The sequence below is a fragment of the Octopus bimaculoides genome, chromosome 24, assembly GCF_046866305.1.
Source record: "Octopus bimaculoides isolate indiv1 chromosome 24, ASM4686630v1, whole genome shotgun sequence".
NCBI classification, from domain to species: Eukaryota; Metazoa; Mollusca; class Cephalopoda; order Octopoda; family Octopodidae; genus Octopus; species Octopus bimaculoides.
The window spans coordinates 31,632,383-31,649,882 of NC_142951.1; the positions used below are offsets into that span (position 1 = coordinate 31,632,383).

Below are 17,500 nucleotides of genomic sequence, written 5' to 3' on the forward strand. Positions count from 1 at the left end.
AGGCTGTGATCTGGCAGAATTACTACCATGCTGGAAAAATTGCTTAACAGCATTTCTTCTGTCTTTATGTTCTGAGTTCAAATTCTGCTGAGGTCAACTCTGCCTTACATCCTTCTGGGGTTGAAGTAATCGAACAACCTTCTTCCCCTACAAAATTTCAGGCCCTGTGTCTATTAGTAGAAAGGATTATCTATAATACAACTGCTATCGTCATGACCACCACCACTACCACCACTTCTCTCATCATCATCATCATCATCATCATCATCCTCCTCATCATCAGTGTACGTTCTTTCAGTTATTGGGATTTTTACCTCTTCATTTGAACACTTTTCTTGAAACCCCTTTTATTTTCTGTCCCTATCTATTTGCTTACTGACCCCTATACACCTCCATAAACGCATTGCATAATCCTGCTGCATCTTTCACTCTTCCCCCTCCCCTCACACACACATACACACACACTCTCTCTCTTCTGACCCTTGGTATTTTCCATGACCAGTCATCCCTACTGATGAGTTGTATACTGTGCTCCCTGTCCATTTCTTATGGACTGAGGGGGTGTAGTTTTAATTTAAACCTGACATGTTGTACCTTATATATATGCTATGTACAGACCCAGTCTAGTATCTCAGCATCCTGTCGCCCCACCCCATCCCAGCAACCCTGCTGTAACTATTATTGATCACTTTCAGTGATTGATTGATTCTTTAAATGAGACTAATATAGGGCCTTTAATGTTTAATAATGACCAGTTCCTTTCTCTCTCTCTCTCTGAGTTCCCAAACTATCCCTGCCTTTTTGTCTTTATTTTTACACCCCACTCTATCAAATCTTTCCTATAACATACTAATACTAATAAAGGATTAAATAAATACTATATAATTTATTATATATGTATTTTTAAGTGCTCTCACACACAAACACACTCGTAACCGAATATCGATGCTAAATCTTGTTATTTTAATCATGTTCTTCTGAATTTCAGTTTTTCTATATTTGTCATGATAAAAAAAAAGTAAATAAAAAGAAGCAACAACACAAATATATAATATTGCTAATGTTATTAGAACCTCAATCTTTTGATTTACATAACCATTTTCCCACACACCTTGCTTTTCAATTTTTACTTTATGGAATTCTTGGAACTTCACCTTTCACTTTGAACCTTTTAGGTCTGTTCTTTCATTCTCTATAGACATGGGGGGTTCGTGGCAGAACTGGTAGAGCCTCAGACAAAGTACTCTGTAATATTTCCCCTTATGATTTGAGTTCAAATCCTACTGTGATCAACTTTGTCTTTTATCCTTCTGAGGTCTACAAGATGATAAATAACAGTAAAATTACTCTATATGCAGCGTTCAAGCCCTGGGCTAGAAAGTTCAACCAACTCCTTCACATAAAGGAGATGATCTTGTATGACTTTGGCCCTAAGACTGAATATTTGAAATATTTAGTTACTATATATCCCTTTGTATCCCTTAGTTACTATATATCCCTTTGTATCCCTTAGTTACTATATATCCCTTTGTATCCCTTAGTTACTATATATCCCTGACTGCCTATACCACTACCACCACCACTACATAGCCACATTGTCAATTAGCATATCTTCCCCACCCCATACCACACTAGCCTACTGTTTGCTACAAACATTTCTTCTTTCTGTGGACAAATGGTTATGTTTATATCATTTTTTTTTTCATTTCCATTTATATGTAAAACATGTATGTATTGATGTATATGTATGTATAGAAGATGGCCCCAAAATGTGGATCCATAGGAAGTTTGCCATATATATATATATATATATATATATATATATATATATATATATATATTCTTTTACATGTTTCAGTCATTTGATTGTGGCAATGCTGGAGCACCACCGTTAAGGGATATTTTTTAGTCAAACAAATTGACCCCAGGACTTATTTTTAAGCCTATTACTTATTCTGTTGATCTCTTTTGCTGAACTGCTAAGTTACAGGAATATAAACATACCAACACCGGTTGTCAAGGTGTGATGGGGGAGACAAACACAGACACACACACACAAGAAAGGAGGAGGGAGGGAGAGAGAAAGCAGGAGGGAGGGAGGGAGAGAGGGGAACATTAAAATGTCTGATATTAAAAAAGGTGAGAATCAAGTCAATGATGCCAAATAGGCCTCACCAGAATGGTTGTGCCAAAATGTCTTACAGCCACTTAGATCAAATGTTTCCAAAGAGATGAGCTATGGTTGAGTGGTTATTTCAGATCTCTGGACATTAATGAAATGCATTTTCATCTAATATTTCCCCCCCCTTGTGTTTGGTATCAACCCAGAACCCAGAGTTATTGGTGCACTGAAAGAGGTAGACATATCCACTTGCAACGGCATGAGTATATAGGAAAAGGTCAAAAGTTAATAAGTCAATGGGGCTGAAAATATTCAGATGTCAAAGGTCACCAATTTGAGAACTTATTGTAAATTTTTGAAATTTAACCCTTCAGTGTTCAAATTATTCTGCCAAATGCTTATTTAATTACATTGCTTAGAATTAAGCATACATTATCTCATAGCTTTGGAATTTCAATGATGTGGTTGTATATTTTTAGTATGACATTGTCGACAAGATGTGAAAGGCCAAATCTGGCCAGTTTGAGCATAAAAAAGGGTAGAATATTTGGGCTAAATATGGCCGGTTTAAATAAATTATTTGTTCTCTTTTTATGGATCCAAACTTTTGAGCCAGCTTGTTTACCTGTATGTAAACACACATATCTGATTGTATGTATGTGTGTGTGTGTGTGTGTGTGTATCTATTAGTTGCTTTTCGTACAAAAAAAAAAGTTTAAAAAAAATAAAAGAATCTTGTGTGTGCTTTGTATATGCTCTTTGTGCAGAATATTGTGAAGATGTGTTTACGTGTTTCTGTGCTTTGTGTTAACTACTTACAAATTGTGATGTGCTGGGGACCAGCATATCAAAGAATAGACCCAATGTTTCCTCTGTGTGTCATAAACCACACCAGATGCAGTTAAAGGCATCAAACACATGCATACTTACATATGTGTGCATTCCTCCTATGAAGAGTTCATTTCTGTTTTGTTATCATTAACGTCACAGTCTTAAATATCCATCGTCTTTCTGTGTTATAGCAAAACTACACTGAGGGAGATTGTTTTTTTTGGTTGCTATTTCTGTTGGGTTGTGTAACCATACAATGGCTTCCTTGTTCCCAGGCTATGACAAAAGAGACTACATACTCAGAGTGCTGTGTTACATCACTCTCACAGTTTGTGTAGTAGCCTAGTAATCAACCAACCAGGCAGGATTATTACGAATGAATTGTTTTATACTGTACCAGGTCATTCATCTGTTCCATAAATCTATTCATTCAGGGCTCACTTGATTGTTAAAAAACATTGGTGACTTTAGAGCCAATTTACCCTTTTCTCTCCTCTTCTTTGTTACTAAGAAGAAGATTATTAAATAGAAATCTGTTTAACCCTTTAGCGTTCATATTTCTTTTTAAAATGTAATGCTTGTTCATTCAAGTTATTTTGAATTAATCACAGATTATCTTGTAGCATCAAGATTTCAACAGTGTGTTTGTTTATTTTAAGAATGACATTGTAGGGTAGGTACGAAGGGCTGGATCTAGGCAGCTTTAATATAAAACAGGTGAAATATTTGGACTAGAGATGGCTGGATTAAATGCTAAAGGGTTAATGTTTCTCTGGTTAAGAATCCTTAGTAAAATTTTACACTCTTAATGCTGATATAAAAGGGGCAAACTGAAAGAATCATTTGCATGTTGAACAAAATGCTGAGCAGCATTTCATCTGGCTCTTTATATACTGAGTTCAATCCTGCTGAGGTCAACTTTACCTTTCATTCCTTCGGGATTGATAAAAATAAAGTACCAGTGACATACTGGGGTCAATGTAACCAACATGCCACCTCTCCTCTAAAAGAAACAATTTGCTGGTCATGAACCCTGCCCTTTCAAGGCAATGAATGTTATGATCTTGGTTACTGACACACCACAGAGACTGGGTAACTGGCCCTGTGAGGCCTAGGGCTTAAAAAAAAAAAGAAATACTGATATATTGCTTCTTCTTTTTTGTTGTATGTTTTTGTGTTTTTTTTATGGTTCTCTTTCTCTCTTCCAATCCATTGTAAAAATTGTACCATTTTGTTCCACAGCTTTTGTTCATGATTGAAATGTATTTCCCATTCTCCCCACCATCACCTTGTTTCTATGTTTGGCTCTGATATTGGTAAAACATAACCATTCCTCTTCATTGTCACCCTCCTCCTCTTCATCCTCCTCCATGTTTGAGATGTTCATATTCCAATGTGGATAAATTTTGTTTTTCTTTCATCTCTGGTCTCTGAAGTGTTATTTTTATTTATTTTTTTTTTTTACACCCAATTTAACTTTTGCTATTGTTGCTATAATTGCTTTTATTAATTAATAATTTTTTTGTCATTTTCATGTGGATGGGGTGGGGTGGGGTGGTGCTGTTTCTTTTTTTAAAAAAATGCTTTTGTTTTTAAGTCTCTCCCCCAAACATCATTATCTTCCCTACCTCCCTTCCATTTTCGTTTTTTTTTTTTTTTTTTTGTATCTGATGCTGCTTTCTGTATCAGTGGTGACCGCTAAGTGTGTGATCAGGTACCTGTTTATAGGCCACCCCTTTCTCAACCCCTTTCTCTATGCAGACATTCGCCATTATCATTTTTTTTTTACTATTCAATACCAAAAAGTGCAATTTCTCTCTTCCCCTCCCCTCTCTCTCTCTCTCGCTCTCCCACCTTCTCTGTCTTTCTCCCCTGCCCCCTCTGTCCTTCTCTCTATGCTTAGCAACAATTCATTTCGACTCCCAAGGTCAGATGCCACCAAGGTAGACTTTGCCTTTACATCCTTTCAAGGTTGATAAAATAAGTATTAGTTGAACCCTGGGGGTCTGAAGTAATCAACTTGCTTGTCCCCTCAAAATTAGAAAGAACTATAGAGATTCAGTGATAAGCAATTTCTCCACTCCTTCCATGCCCTCCACTTACCTTCTGTCATATTCCTCAGGCTGAACTCTTCTTAACATCCTATTCTTGCTTTCTGCCAGTCAACTGTTACCACTTACTTGTTTGTACTTGTGGTGGTATTCATCTTGGGTTGGTTAAGCCAGCCCCAACCAAGGAGTTCACCACATCCCTCCTGAATGATAGACACATCCAGTGGCTGGCCCTAACGTTCCAGCAGGCAAAGCAATGCTTCTGTCTGCACCCCAAAAATCCAGCTTACAAATTTGACAAATGCTCCAGTGGGAGAGCAAGTGCGTTGGACAACGTGGACACCATACCTGTAGTCATTCGTTGTTGAGGTGTAGGGGTTCATGTTTGAAGTTTCAGAGGGATCACAAGCTCCTGTGTCCTTCCGGCCCCTAGTCACATGAATACACAATTTGAGATTGTATGCTCCATGGCAGCTCATCATGCTGTCACAAAAGATATGGCTGAAACAACTTAAACCATATGTCTTCACTAAGGTAATCTTATTCCCTAAAGGGATGAGTGGGGGCTGGCCCACCTGAGGCCTGCGGCCCACAGACTTTTATCTTGCGGCCCACTTGATACTTTCTTGAAATGGGTTTGTTTAAACAAACATGTTAAAAATTTTATCCAAAATTAAAGATTATAATGAAAAGTAGTGTTTTTTGCAATGATACTTCATGTTGAATCAACAATGATTCGTTCATTATTGTAATAATAGCATGAGAAAGCTAAATGCTTTCAATTCTGTCAGTATACAAGCGGCCCTCAAAAAACTTTCCGTGATTAAAGTGGTCCGCACTGTAATTCGAGTTGGCCAGACCTGCCTTGGCTCAACAACTGGCTTACATGTCAGTGTTAATAACCAAGGCCTATTGTCTGATTACTTCACTGGAGTCAAACAAGAAACAACATGTTTTATTATTGCTGTCAGCTGATAGAATCGTGAATACGTCACACAAAACGCTTGGTAGCATTTCTTCCAGCCCGCTTTCCATTCTGAGTTCAAATTCTGCTGAGGCCAACTTTGCCTTTCATCCTTTTGGGAGCCAATGAAACAAGTACCTGTCGAGCACTGGGGGTCAATGTAACCAACTTAGTCCCCTTCTCCAAAAATTTCAGGCCTATTTTGGAAAGAATTATTATTATTATTATTAATATTTGAGCTTCTGACAAAATGTCTTGTAATATGTTGTGAAACTTTTAAATTCTGAGTTCAAATTCCTCTGAGGACAAATTTGCTTTTCATCCCCTAGAATTGATAAAGTAAATAGTCAGTCAAGTACTTTGGATGGGAGGGGGGAGGGGTAATTGACTAAACCCCTCCCCTCAAAACTGCTGGCCTTGTGCCAAAATTTGGAACCTTTGTTATTAATGAAATATCAAGTTACTGTACAAGATAAATGTTGAACGATTACATTTGATTGAAAGCACTCTGAGGAGTCACTCAGCAATGTAAGGGTTAACTCTCACTCCACTGCACCACACACACGCACACTCTCTCTCTCTCTTTTCCACACATACTCTGTCTCTCTCTTTGTCACTTCCTCTCCCACACCTTCACATAAACACAAGCAAATCCTCACAAGAAAGTTTCGTCCCCCTTCCCTCGACCATCTTCCTCCTCTCTTCTCCCCCCACCTCAAACCTTGGTCCCTGATCACACACACACACATACGCACGCACACACAAACACACCTATCTTCATATATTGCTGATGTTGTCATTGTTGTATGACTCCATGTTTTATCTTTACAGTTTCCGTATTGTAAGTATTACCTGTTGCTTGACATCTTGATTCAGTTTCAAAACTCACCAGCCACAACCCAACACACACACACACACACACACACACATATATATACTCATATACACAATTATATTGATCAATTATTGGTTCTTAGAAAACTTGCTTTTTTTCACCCTCGTATGTATACGAATTGTAGGTACGTATGCATAAGTACATATACATGCAGACACATATGTTTATATATTTGCATGTGTCTATTTCCCTATGTGTATATGTTTTTATGTATGTGTATATATATATATATATATATATATATTTATATATATATATATATATATATATATATATATAATATATATAATATATCTGTATTGTTATGGACATTTCCTAATTCTTGTTCTGTTCTTGCAGCTGGCCGTACTACAACTAATGAAGAACTAGAAGACATGTTAGAATCTGGGAATCCAGCCATTTTCACACAAGGGGTATGTATTTATTGTTATTCCTGGCAGAATCATTAGCACACTTTGTGCATTATTTGTAACCTTCATCATGTCTTTGTCCTTACATGTTTTTAATTTATATTAGCCCTTGTGGCCAATAAAACCAGAATTAATTATTATTATTAATGTGTTGAATTGAGAGAATCATTAGTGCACTGGACAAAATGCTTAGTAGCATTTCTTCTGTTTCAATCCATTTTGAATGCAATGAAGAATTTAGTAAAATAATTTTGTTGTTTGATTGTTTTTTGTAATCCTTGCCTAATTTTTGTTTCTCTCTTTCAGATAATAATGGAGACCCAACAAGCTAGGCAGACATTAGCAGATATTGAGGCCCGACATGAGGATATTATCAAATTAGAAAATAGTATAAGGGAACTACATGACATGTTTATGGACATGGCTATGTTAGTAGAGAGCCAGGTAGGGAAGTTTTTATATATATATGTATATATATTTGTGTGTGTGTGTGTATGTGTGTGCATATAGCAGATTTTGCTTATTGGGGTTGGCTACCATATTTTCCAGCATACAAATCAGATTTTACTGGCCAAAATTTACAACCCCTTCGTAAAACGGGTAGGTTGAATTATACACTAAGACGACTTTGGAGGACCAAAAAGTCCACGTGAAATGCAGCAGGATTTGGAAAGACGGTATTGATGTTTGAATGTTTATACTACGTTTGAATGTTTATACTACGTTTGCACTAAATACTATGTTGGCTTGTATGCTGGTAAATAGAGTTTATTGTGTGAGAGCCATGGAGAGCAGTTCATGCATACATACATATATGATGATGGATTCTCTCATCATGAACAACAAAATTTAGGGTTCAGTCATGTTCTATGGACATGAATATGTCTCTTGAGGCCTGCTGGTGCCTTGCAATTTTTCGGCAAGGAGAGAACAAGTTGAAGACCTGGTTTGCTCTATTGTTTTGGGATCATTTACTGTGTGTTCTCTTGAGTGAATGGCAAGAATGCTTTGCTTTGTGCCACAAAACCACAATGACAGGTAAAGTTTCCATTTAGAAGAGCAGTGTTTTACCAGCGTGCCTTGATATATATATATATATATATACAATTAATATTCAATTTTTTCCTTATTTAAATTTATATATATATATAAATTTAAATAAGGAAAAAATTGAATATTAATTTGATTAATATCAATTGAAACCAGTGGCCTAGCGTATTGAAAAAAACTGAAGATTCAGAAAAATTATATTACATACATATAAGAGGGATGACCACTAGGTGGATATCCAATATGCTAAATGTAGACCCCATGTGGCAGTTTGTTTTGCTCGCTTACATTCTGGCGTTTGCTGAATTTTCTTGAGAACAATCTTTTCTTAGTGGTCAGACCACATGGGGTCTACATCTAGCATATTGGATGTCCACCTAGTGGTCATCCCTCTAATATATATATATATATATATATATATATGCTGTTGCTATTAAGTAGAAGAGTCGTAAATCTAAAACGTTGCTTTTTCAGAAAATGAAAAAATAGTTTCACCATTCCATAGCAAAACTGTTGTACAACACTTTTGACAATTTTTGATACCTTGGCATCTGAAGTAGCTGGAGATACGATAGTTTGACCACAAAAGAACCGGCTATTCGAAGCAAAATTAAATATTGATAAAAACATATTTGGCTAACTTTGGACATATGACAGTTTAACATAATAACAATGATATATATATATATATATGTATAATTTGAGGACAATTATAATCCTCATTACCATAAAGAGATAGTGCAGGGGAGAGTGAGAGTATGTGTGTGCAAGAAATATATTTTGTGGTCTGAAAACTTTAGAAACAACTGGCAAAGATGTTTTTTTTTTTCTCATACATGCTCACATATATCTGTATACATGCATGCACGCACTTGTCCAGATGCATAAACACACACACACACACTCATTCAGATGTCTCTCAGAATTTGGAAAAGAGTTTAAAATGGACTTGGATAGTAAACAAAATACCTCAATCAAAACACTTCACTCAAACAGATTGCTTTACTCAAGTGCAGTGCCCTGCTCCAACACAAAATACCTCACTCATACAGAACACCTCTCTAAGACAGAATGCCACACATAAACAACAACACACCACCACCACTAATATTTCATTCCTTCTATTCTTACCTTTTCTGTAACTCCAGGGTGAAATGATTGATCGAATAGAATATAATGTTGAAGCAGCAGTTGACTATATAGAAACAGCAAAAATGGATACAAGGAAAGCTGTGAAATACCAAAGTAAAGCCAGACAGGTAAGCTCACCTCTTTTTGTTCCTTCTTCTTTCTTAAACTTTCTTGTACCTTCTTCTTTCTACAGTTAGAAAACTTTCTACTGGTCATTTTGTAATATATATATATATATACAATATATTATATATTAACAAACGTGTTAAGCTTCCATTCTTGCTCTTCTGTTTTTTACTTCAGAAAGTCAACTTCTAGAAAATTCTATCTTTTAGTGTTTTAAATATTACATATCATAGATCTTTTTGTCTTGTCTTCTTTCTCTTATTTCTTTCTGTTGTATTTTGCTTCTTCATTCCAAAAAAAAGCATTAATCTTCATCTTTAATCCTCAAGTGTTAATCATCATATTTATACTTCTTTGTGAAACATCATCTTTAATCTTCAACCTTATTCATCGTTAATCATCATGCTTAAACATTATCTTTAATCCATGTGTTTAATCTTGGACTTTTACCCTCGTTTTTAAATACTTTGTTGTTAATCTTCAGCTGTAATCCTCATATTTAATCTTCAGCGGTAATCCTCATATTTAATCTTCAGCTTTAATCCTCATATTTAATCTTCATTGTTTATCCACATCTATAATTATCTTCATTAATCATCACCTTTAAATCTCATCTTTAATCTTCAGCTTTTATCCTTGTCTTTAATCCTCATCTTTAATAATTAATCATCCTCTCGAATCTTTCCTGATGTGAGCTGATATTTTCCTTTAAAATATGTATCATTCTGTATCTTGTACATCTTTGTCCATGTCACCCGTTTTAACTATTAATTCCGAAATAACTGCGATGTTGGTTTATATTAATCCCTCTAATCCTTTCTTGTTTATGATGATTCTCTAATCAATTCAGCTTCCTGTTAATCCTTACCTTGTTATTGTTCTCTTCTCATCATACTGAGATTCCCCAAGTTTTTTTGTTTTTTATATTTTGTTGTTTTTTTACTTTTTAAATTCTTCGACCATGTTAAAGAAACCAGAGTTTCACATTGGTCAATACCAATTCCTGTGGAAACTGTTAGGTCTGATAAATTTTGAGCTTTTGATAAATTCCTCTCAAAGGAGTCAGGATGTCTCTACATATTTTTGGATTCAGTTTGAAAGATTCTCGAAGTGAATTTGTGTGTTGAAACAAATCTTCTGGTAACTAGGAAGGGTTGTTATGCCAGTAATTGTTAAACACATGCACTGGTTCATTACCACTTCTTTATTTTACCAACTAACTATTCAATGTTTGTTTTTTTAATATGTTGATTGAACAACCAATCAGTTGTTAGTTTTCTCAGTCAGAGTCCTTTCATTGCTATTTGCAACCTCATCAGTGGCATGCCCTCACTCTTCAAGGTTATTGCTGAGGTCATAAATAATGAAGATAGGAGTCTGACTGAGATTACTAACAACAGACTGATTGTTCAATCAACACACTAAGCAAACCATTAAACAGTTGGTAAAATAAAGAAGTGTTACTGAACCAGTGTATGTGCTTAATTTTTTTTTACATAATGACCCTCCCTAGACACAAGATTTGTCTTTCCATAGTCAGCAAGAAATTATAACCAAATTTCTCTCAAAACTCCCTCAAATCTCACCTGTCTATCATTAAAAGAGAGAGAGAGTGAGAGACATATTATGCTGCCCAAGATGCATTCTGTAAAATATAAGATAGAATGTTTGTGGCTGTTGCATCTCTGAATTGTAAGTCTTCTGGATCAGGGTTGTGTAAACCAATCTTTGACACTGCAGAGCTTTTCTTAATGTCCGTGCTTAGTAATTTTAAAGTAAGAGTTAGTCCACACAATTTGATCATTAGACTTGGAGATTTGGCCAGCGTGGCTCAGCAGATTGCCCTGCCTCTTTTTCTGACCATCAAATCCACAATGTTTTGGGACAAGAGTGGTAGAGCCCAACAGGACATCTATCTTTTTGTCATGACTACATAGGCATCAACAACAGTTAGCAAAAGCATAGTACTTATTACCTAGTCATGCTCTCTTACCAGTGATGCTATGTTCTTTATTTTTTACTTTTACCCATAATTCCATACTTATCAATTTCTACAGGAATCGGTACCTTCAGATCTTCAGACTGACTGTGTATTGAATGAATCAAAAGTTCCAGCAAGAACAAATCTCATTTCCCTTCTCTCTTTTTTTTTTTTTTTAAAGTTCTTTTCAGATTTAACTCCAACTTATATTAACAGACTGCTTGCTTTCTCTCTCTCTTTCTCAACATTCCAGCATTTACTCAGTTCATTTACTTTCTCTGTCAGACAATAGCTTAATTCTACACATCCACATATTTTATATATGTATATACATGTACATATAAGTATATATATATATATATATATATATATGCATCTGCATGTGTGTGTGTGTGTGTGTGTGTGTGTGTGTGTGTGTGTGTGTGTGTGTGTGTGTGTGTGTGTGTGTGTATATATATATATATATATATATATATATATATGCATGCATGCATACATACATACATATGTGTGTGTATGTGTTTATTATATCAAAAGTTGGCAGTCAGCTTTGTGCTTTGCCCTGATCTGGGCTGTCAAATTGGCAGAGTCATGAGAACATTGGTTATAATGTCATGTGTTGTTCTAGCTCTCTGCAGCCGGAGTTCAAATCATGCTTTTGAAGCTTGATAAATAAACTACAAGTTCAGGAGAGTGGACAGCTAGAATGTTAGAATGTTGAATGAAAAGTCTTGTGATATCTACTTTGACTTTGTGCATCCTGAGTTCAAATGCTATTTCTTGTCACTGAATGAGAACAAAAAAAAAATAATAATAATAAACAAATTCTTCGAGATACAGCAAAACTGTTGAAGGGTTTAGAATGTCCTCCAGTATTTCAGCTGATCACTTCAGTACCTTCACACTAGCTAGCCAGAGAGAACACACGAGGACTTTCAATCCTCAGCACTCATCAATCGAGTATATATATATATATATATATATATATATATATATATATATATATAGTGTAGTATTTTATAAATAACCCTGAGAGGAATAATATGGTGTGTGTCTTTTCTGATGATTGCTGGAATTATCTTAACTCCTAGAATGAAACTGATTGATAAAGTGGTTGATGTGTAGGGGAGTGTATGCATACATAATTGTATGTATGTGTGCATATACATGTATTGTTTGTATGGGTATGTGTGTATGTATATATATATATTATACATAACCCACCCACACAGAAATGGACATAGATAATTTAGCATTGTCAGATTTCATTCAAACTGTTGCTGGAGCACTCTTGCAAATTTGTCTGGTGGTCTGCCGATGCCAAATCTATAGCAGCAGCTGCTGCAATCTGTTGCAGTAGCTACACTGGAATAATCATGCTGTCATTGTAGCCACTACATCACTGCAACGGTAATGTTACCACCCATGTCCTTGCTGTTGTTGTTTTTTTGGCTTTTTTTTTTTTGTGGGGTGTCGATGCTTCTCTTGGCCAAAATCTTTAAGTCCTCCGCTTCCTGTTTCCTTTATATTCCTCTACAGAGTTCACATTTACTAACTCAACTGAACCATTTCACAGCAATTTCTAGTCAGGGTTTCAAATCTCTTGGCTTGCAGCTATCTCTCCTTTCACACCTATACATACATATTTATATAATTATATCATCAATTGGAATTTTCTCGTGAAATTATTTGTATTTTTAAAAGATAATTATCTTTTACATCTTTTGTTAATTCAAATTGATAAAACTGAGATGATTTCATAAAAACTTTTAAGTACTGGGGGAAGGTGGAGTGGCTTTCATTCCCCCCACACAATTGCTTGGGTGTGGGTCAGCTTATCCTTCCATTCTTTTGAGGTCGCTAAAAGTTCAGGGGTTTACCTAAATCAATATACTGCACTCCTGTCCCTAAATGTACTAAACTTAGAATAATAATAATAATTATTATTATTATTAAAGCTTAAGGCAGTGAGCTGGCAGAATCGTTAGCACACGGGGCAAAATGCTTAGCAGCATTCATTTGTCTTTATGTTCTAAGTTCAAATTCCACCGAGGTCAACTTTGCCTTTCAGAGTTGATAAAATAAGTACCAGTTGAGAGTTGGGGTTGATGTAATGGACTTAGACTATGGATTTTATCCAACCATCTCATTCTACCCCTTGGTCCCCTATTAGTTTACTCAGCCTAAAGAATCTTTCTTGAGGTTCTTTCCAGAAAGGTTCTAATCACATGTCCATAGTACTGGGGTTGTGACCTCTCAATCAAGAGAAGTAGTGGTTCAACTTGGAGAGGCTCCCTGATCTCCACCTTGTCAAGTAACGGTACTCCAGAGATCCTTCAAAGGAACCTTATTTCAGCTACTTCTATTCAGCACCATGCTCTTTTTCGTCATTCCTCAACATTCATGAACATAGATGAGGATATGCATGAAAACTGAAGATAGCAAATTCTTTTTTTTTTTTTTTTTTTTTTTTTACCAACCTCTTTTCTTCAGAGGAATAGAATCCTGGAGCTGATTCCATCTCAGTTTTATCAAATCAAAATTTTTAAGCTCAAAAAAAAAAAAAAAAAAAAGCAAAAACATTTGAAAGTAAAAATGGCTTGTACCAAAGAAAATTCCCATCTGTTTATGTAAATATATAAATATATCATCCTAACCATGGCTTGTCATGTTTCCAGCATGTCTGTGTTCCCAATTTTTTTCTGTATTTTTTTCTGTGCCTTAATATTTGTTCAATGTTGTCTTACTCAAATCTTTTTCTTTCACTCTCCTCTCATTCGTTCGTTCATTCCCTCCCTCACTCACTCATATTATATCAATTTATTAAAAAATAATATTTGTAATTTTCAAGGCTGTTAACCTCATCTTTACTGTGTATATTTTACAATATTTTCAACATCACATTTTCACTGACTCAGAATCCAGTCACCACGAATACAAACGGCAGAAATGGCGTTCCTCCAAAGGATCTCTGGATTAACATTACTCAAGCATAGTTCAGAGATCAGGGAGTCTCTCCATACCGAGCTGCCATTTCTCTGCTTTGGGAGGTCACAACTCCAGTACCATGAACATGCCATTAGAATAATGCAGCAAAGAATCGCAAAACAGATTCTTCAAGCTGAACCAACAGGCAGAAGAACTAGGGGTAGATCAAGAACAAGTTGGTTGGATAATATCCATAGCTTCAACTGGTATTGCTTGGGAATCCAGCTAGAATGTGTCTCAATGGTTCCTTCTGATAGCATATTGTGGAGGAGGTACCTATGGATTCTGCTCCTGTGACCCACCCAGGAATAATTATGGAGAAGAGGAATAAATGATGGTTGTCTTATTCCTTGATGTGTGTCCAGGCTGCTAAACTAAGAAGTTTCTGTTTTCTTATTAAAAGTAGAAATGATCCTGTCTGCTGACCATTATACTTGGTTTAGATAAAAAGATCAGGAACCAATGTTTGTATTAACAAATAACACATCAGATTACAATAGGTGGTTGTAGTGCTGATGTAAATATCATAACAAAAGAATAAAGTGTAGATATACAGGGTTGGCCAACAGTAAATCAAAATTCCATAAATACTTAATATTCAATTTTATTTATTCATTCCAATTATGAATGTTTATTAATTGAACGCTGTGAGTTAAAATCAGTTTTTTTTTTCAACATTTGTCTATTTATTAGTGAAGTCTCATAAAATAATGTTTTGTTTTAATCTTAGAATTAAATGGGTTTTGATTTACTGTCAGGTGACTTTTGGCCAACCGTGTATAATGAGGTGGTGTAGATATATTATAATGGTAGCGGGGGACATAGTGTGGACATAAATATTATAATGATGAGTGCTATAGTGTAGATGTATATAATGAGGTGGGTGTAGATTATGAGGGGTGTAGATATAAATAAATATTGTAAATATACACTAAAAAAAACAAGGTTAATTAGTTTGGAAATTTACAAATTTATTAATAATAACTCATCTCAGACTTTTAATTATTTCTACTTGTTTAGTGTTGCACTTCTGGTTTGATATTTGTTGTTCTCATTGTTGTTGTTGCTTTTGTTAGTTGAACACTTTTTGTTGTTTTTCTTTAATATATTATTATTATTATCATTATTATAGTAATAGTTTAGTAGAATCATTAGAGTGACAGACAAAACATAGATCAAATCCCACTGAGGTTGATTTTGCCTTTCATCCTTTCAGGGGCAATATAAAGTACCGGTCGGTCACTGGGGGGAAGCGATGTAATCACCTTCCCTTTAAAATTGTTGACCTTTTGCCAAACTTTGAAGCTGGCAGAACTATTAGCAAGCTGGACAAAACGTTTAGCAGCAGTTTGTCCAGTTTTGTGTTCTGAGTTCAAATTCCACCAAGGTTGACTTTGCTTTTCAATCTTTCAGAATTGATAAAATAAGTACCAGTTGAGTTCTGGGGTTGATGTAATCGACTTAGCCCCTTCCCTCAAAATTGCTGGTCTTGTGTCTACAGTCAAATGGATTATTATTATTATTATTATTATTATCATTATTATTTCTCTTTTGCTCAGTAGAAAGGATTATTATTATTATCATTATTATTTCTCTTTTGCTCAGTAGAAAGGATTATTATTATTAAGCATGCCGGGCAAAATGCTTAGCAGCATTTCGTCTGCCTTGACATTCTGAGTTCAAATTTTGCCAAGGTCGACTTTGCCTTTCACCCTTTCAGGGTCGATAAATTAAGTACCAGTCAAGTACTGGAGTCAATGTGATCGATTTACCCCCTCCCCACAAATTTCAGGCCTTGTGCCTTTATTAGAAAGGATTATTATTACTGTGAAGATACTGTATTGGCAGGATCAGTGGAGCAACAGACAGAATACTGTACTGATATTTTATTGAGTGACTCTTCTATGTTCTTAACTCAAATTCTACCAAGGTCAACCTTGTCTTTCATTCTTCCACTGATTAATGAAATAAGGTACTAGTCAAGCATTAGATCGATTAAGTTCCTTTTAAGGCCTTGCATCTATTAAACACACATATGGCATCCATACCAGTGGCATGTAAAAGGCACCCTTTGAACACTAGGCCTCACAGATGTGATGACAAGTGACCGAGACCTTTGGTGATGTGCCATGTTTGAGAAGACTCGTCAAGCCAAATGAAATCATAGTTGTGACCAATGCTGGTGCCACGTAACTGGCATCTGTGCTGGTGGCACATTAAGTGCACCCATTAAAATCAGATTAGAACTTGGTGCAGCTCTCCAGTTTACCAGTCAAACCGTTTAGCCCATGCCAGCATGGAAAGCAGATGCTAAATGATGTAGATGATACAGTGGAACTTTGGTTTATGGATTCAAGTTGTTCTTGAAGGAACAAATTTGTCACCTGAAATGTTCACTGACTGAAACTTTTAATCCCACAAGAAATTCAAGAGAAGGCAGAGCAAAGACTGGACAGTAGCTGATGCTCCCCAGCTTGTTGCTTGCTGCCTTGTGTGTTCTTTACTCAATTCACTGTTCATCACCCAAGACGTTTTATGTTTGAAAAATTGTTCATAAACTGCAGTTTCCAGCTGCCAGATTTTTCTCGAGGCATTTCTCTATCCATGGTTGTAGTCAGAGATACCAACTGACAATGTCCATGCAGTGGAGGTAACCTCCAAACTATTTAGTTTTAAAGCAGACTTCTTAACTACGTGGCCATAACTGCATGCATACACACACACACACACACACACACACACACACACACACACACACACACACACACACACACACACACATTCATTGAAAAATGAATGCAAACTGTAGTGGGGAGGAAGAATAGTGAATTAACCTAATAATTCTATATTTTAATTGTTAATTAATTAACTTACTAATTAATGTTTCAAAATTTTAAGTAATCATTGGTAAATATTTTGTCCATCCATCAATCTATGTATCTATTTTTCTA

General features: G+C 35.6%; 1 protein-coding gene across 1 annotated transcript in view; it reads left to right on the forward strand.

The window, feature by feature from the left end:
• Window positions 1–17,500, forward strand: part of LOC106880788 (syntaxin) — a 59,722-nt gene that overhangs the window by 25,583 nt on the left and 16,639 nt on the right. Inside the window, exons 4-6 of the mRNA XM_089341054.1 lie at window positions 7,203–7,276; window positions 7,580–7,717; window positions 9,472–9,582. Of these exons, the coding sequence (XP_089197180.1) occupies window positions 7,203–7,276; window positions 7,580–7,717; window positions 9,472–9,582 (323 nt within the window). The remainder of the gene's footprint in view (window positions 1–7,202; window positions 7,277–7,579; window positions 7,718–9,471; window positions 9,583–17,500) is intronic.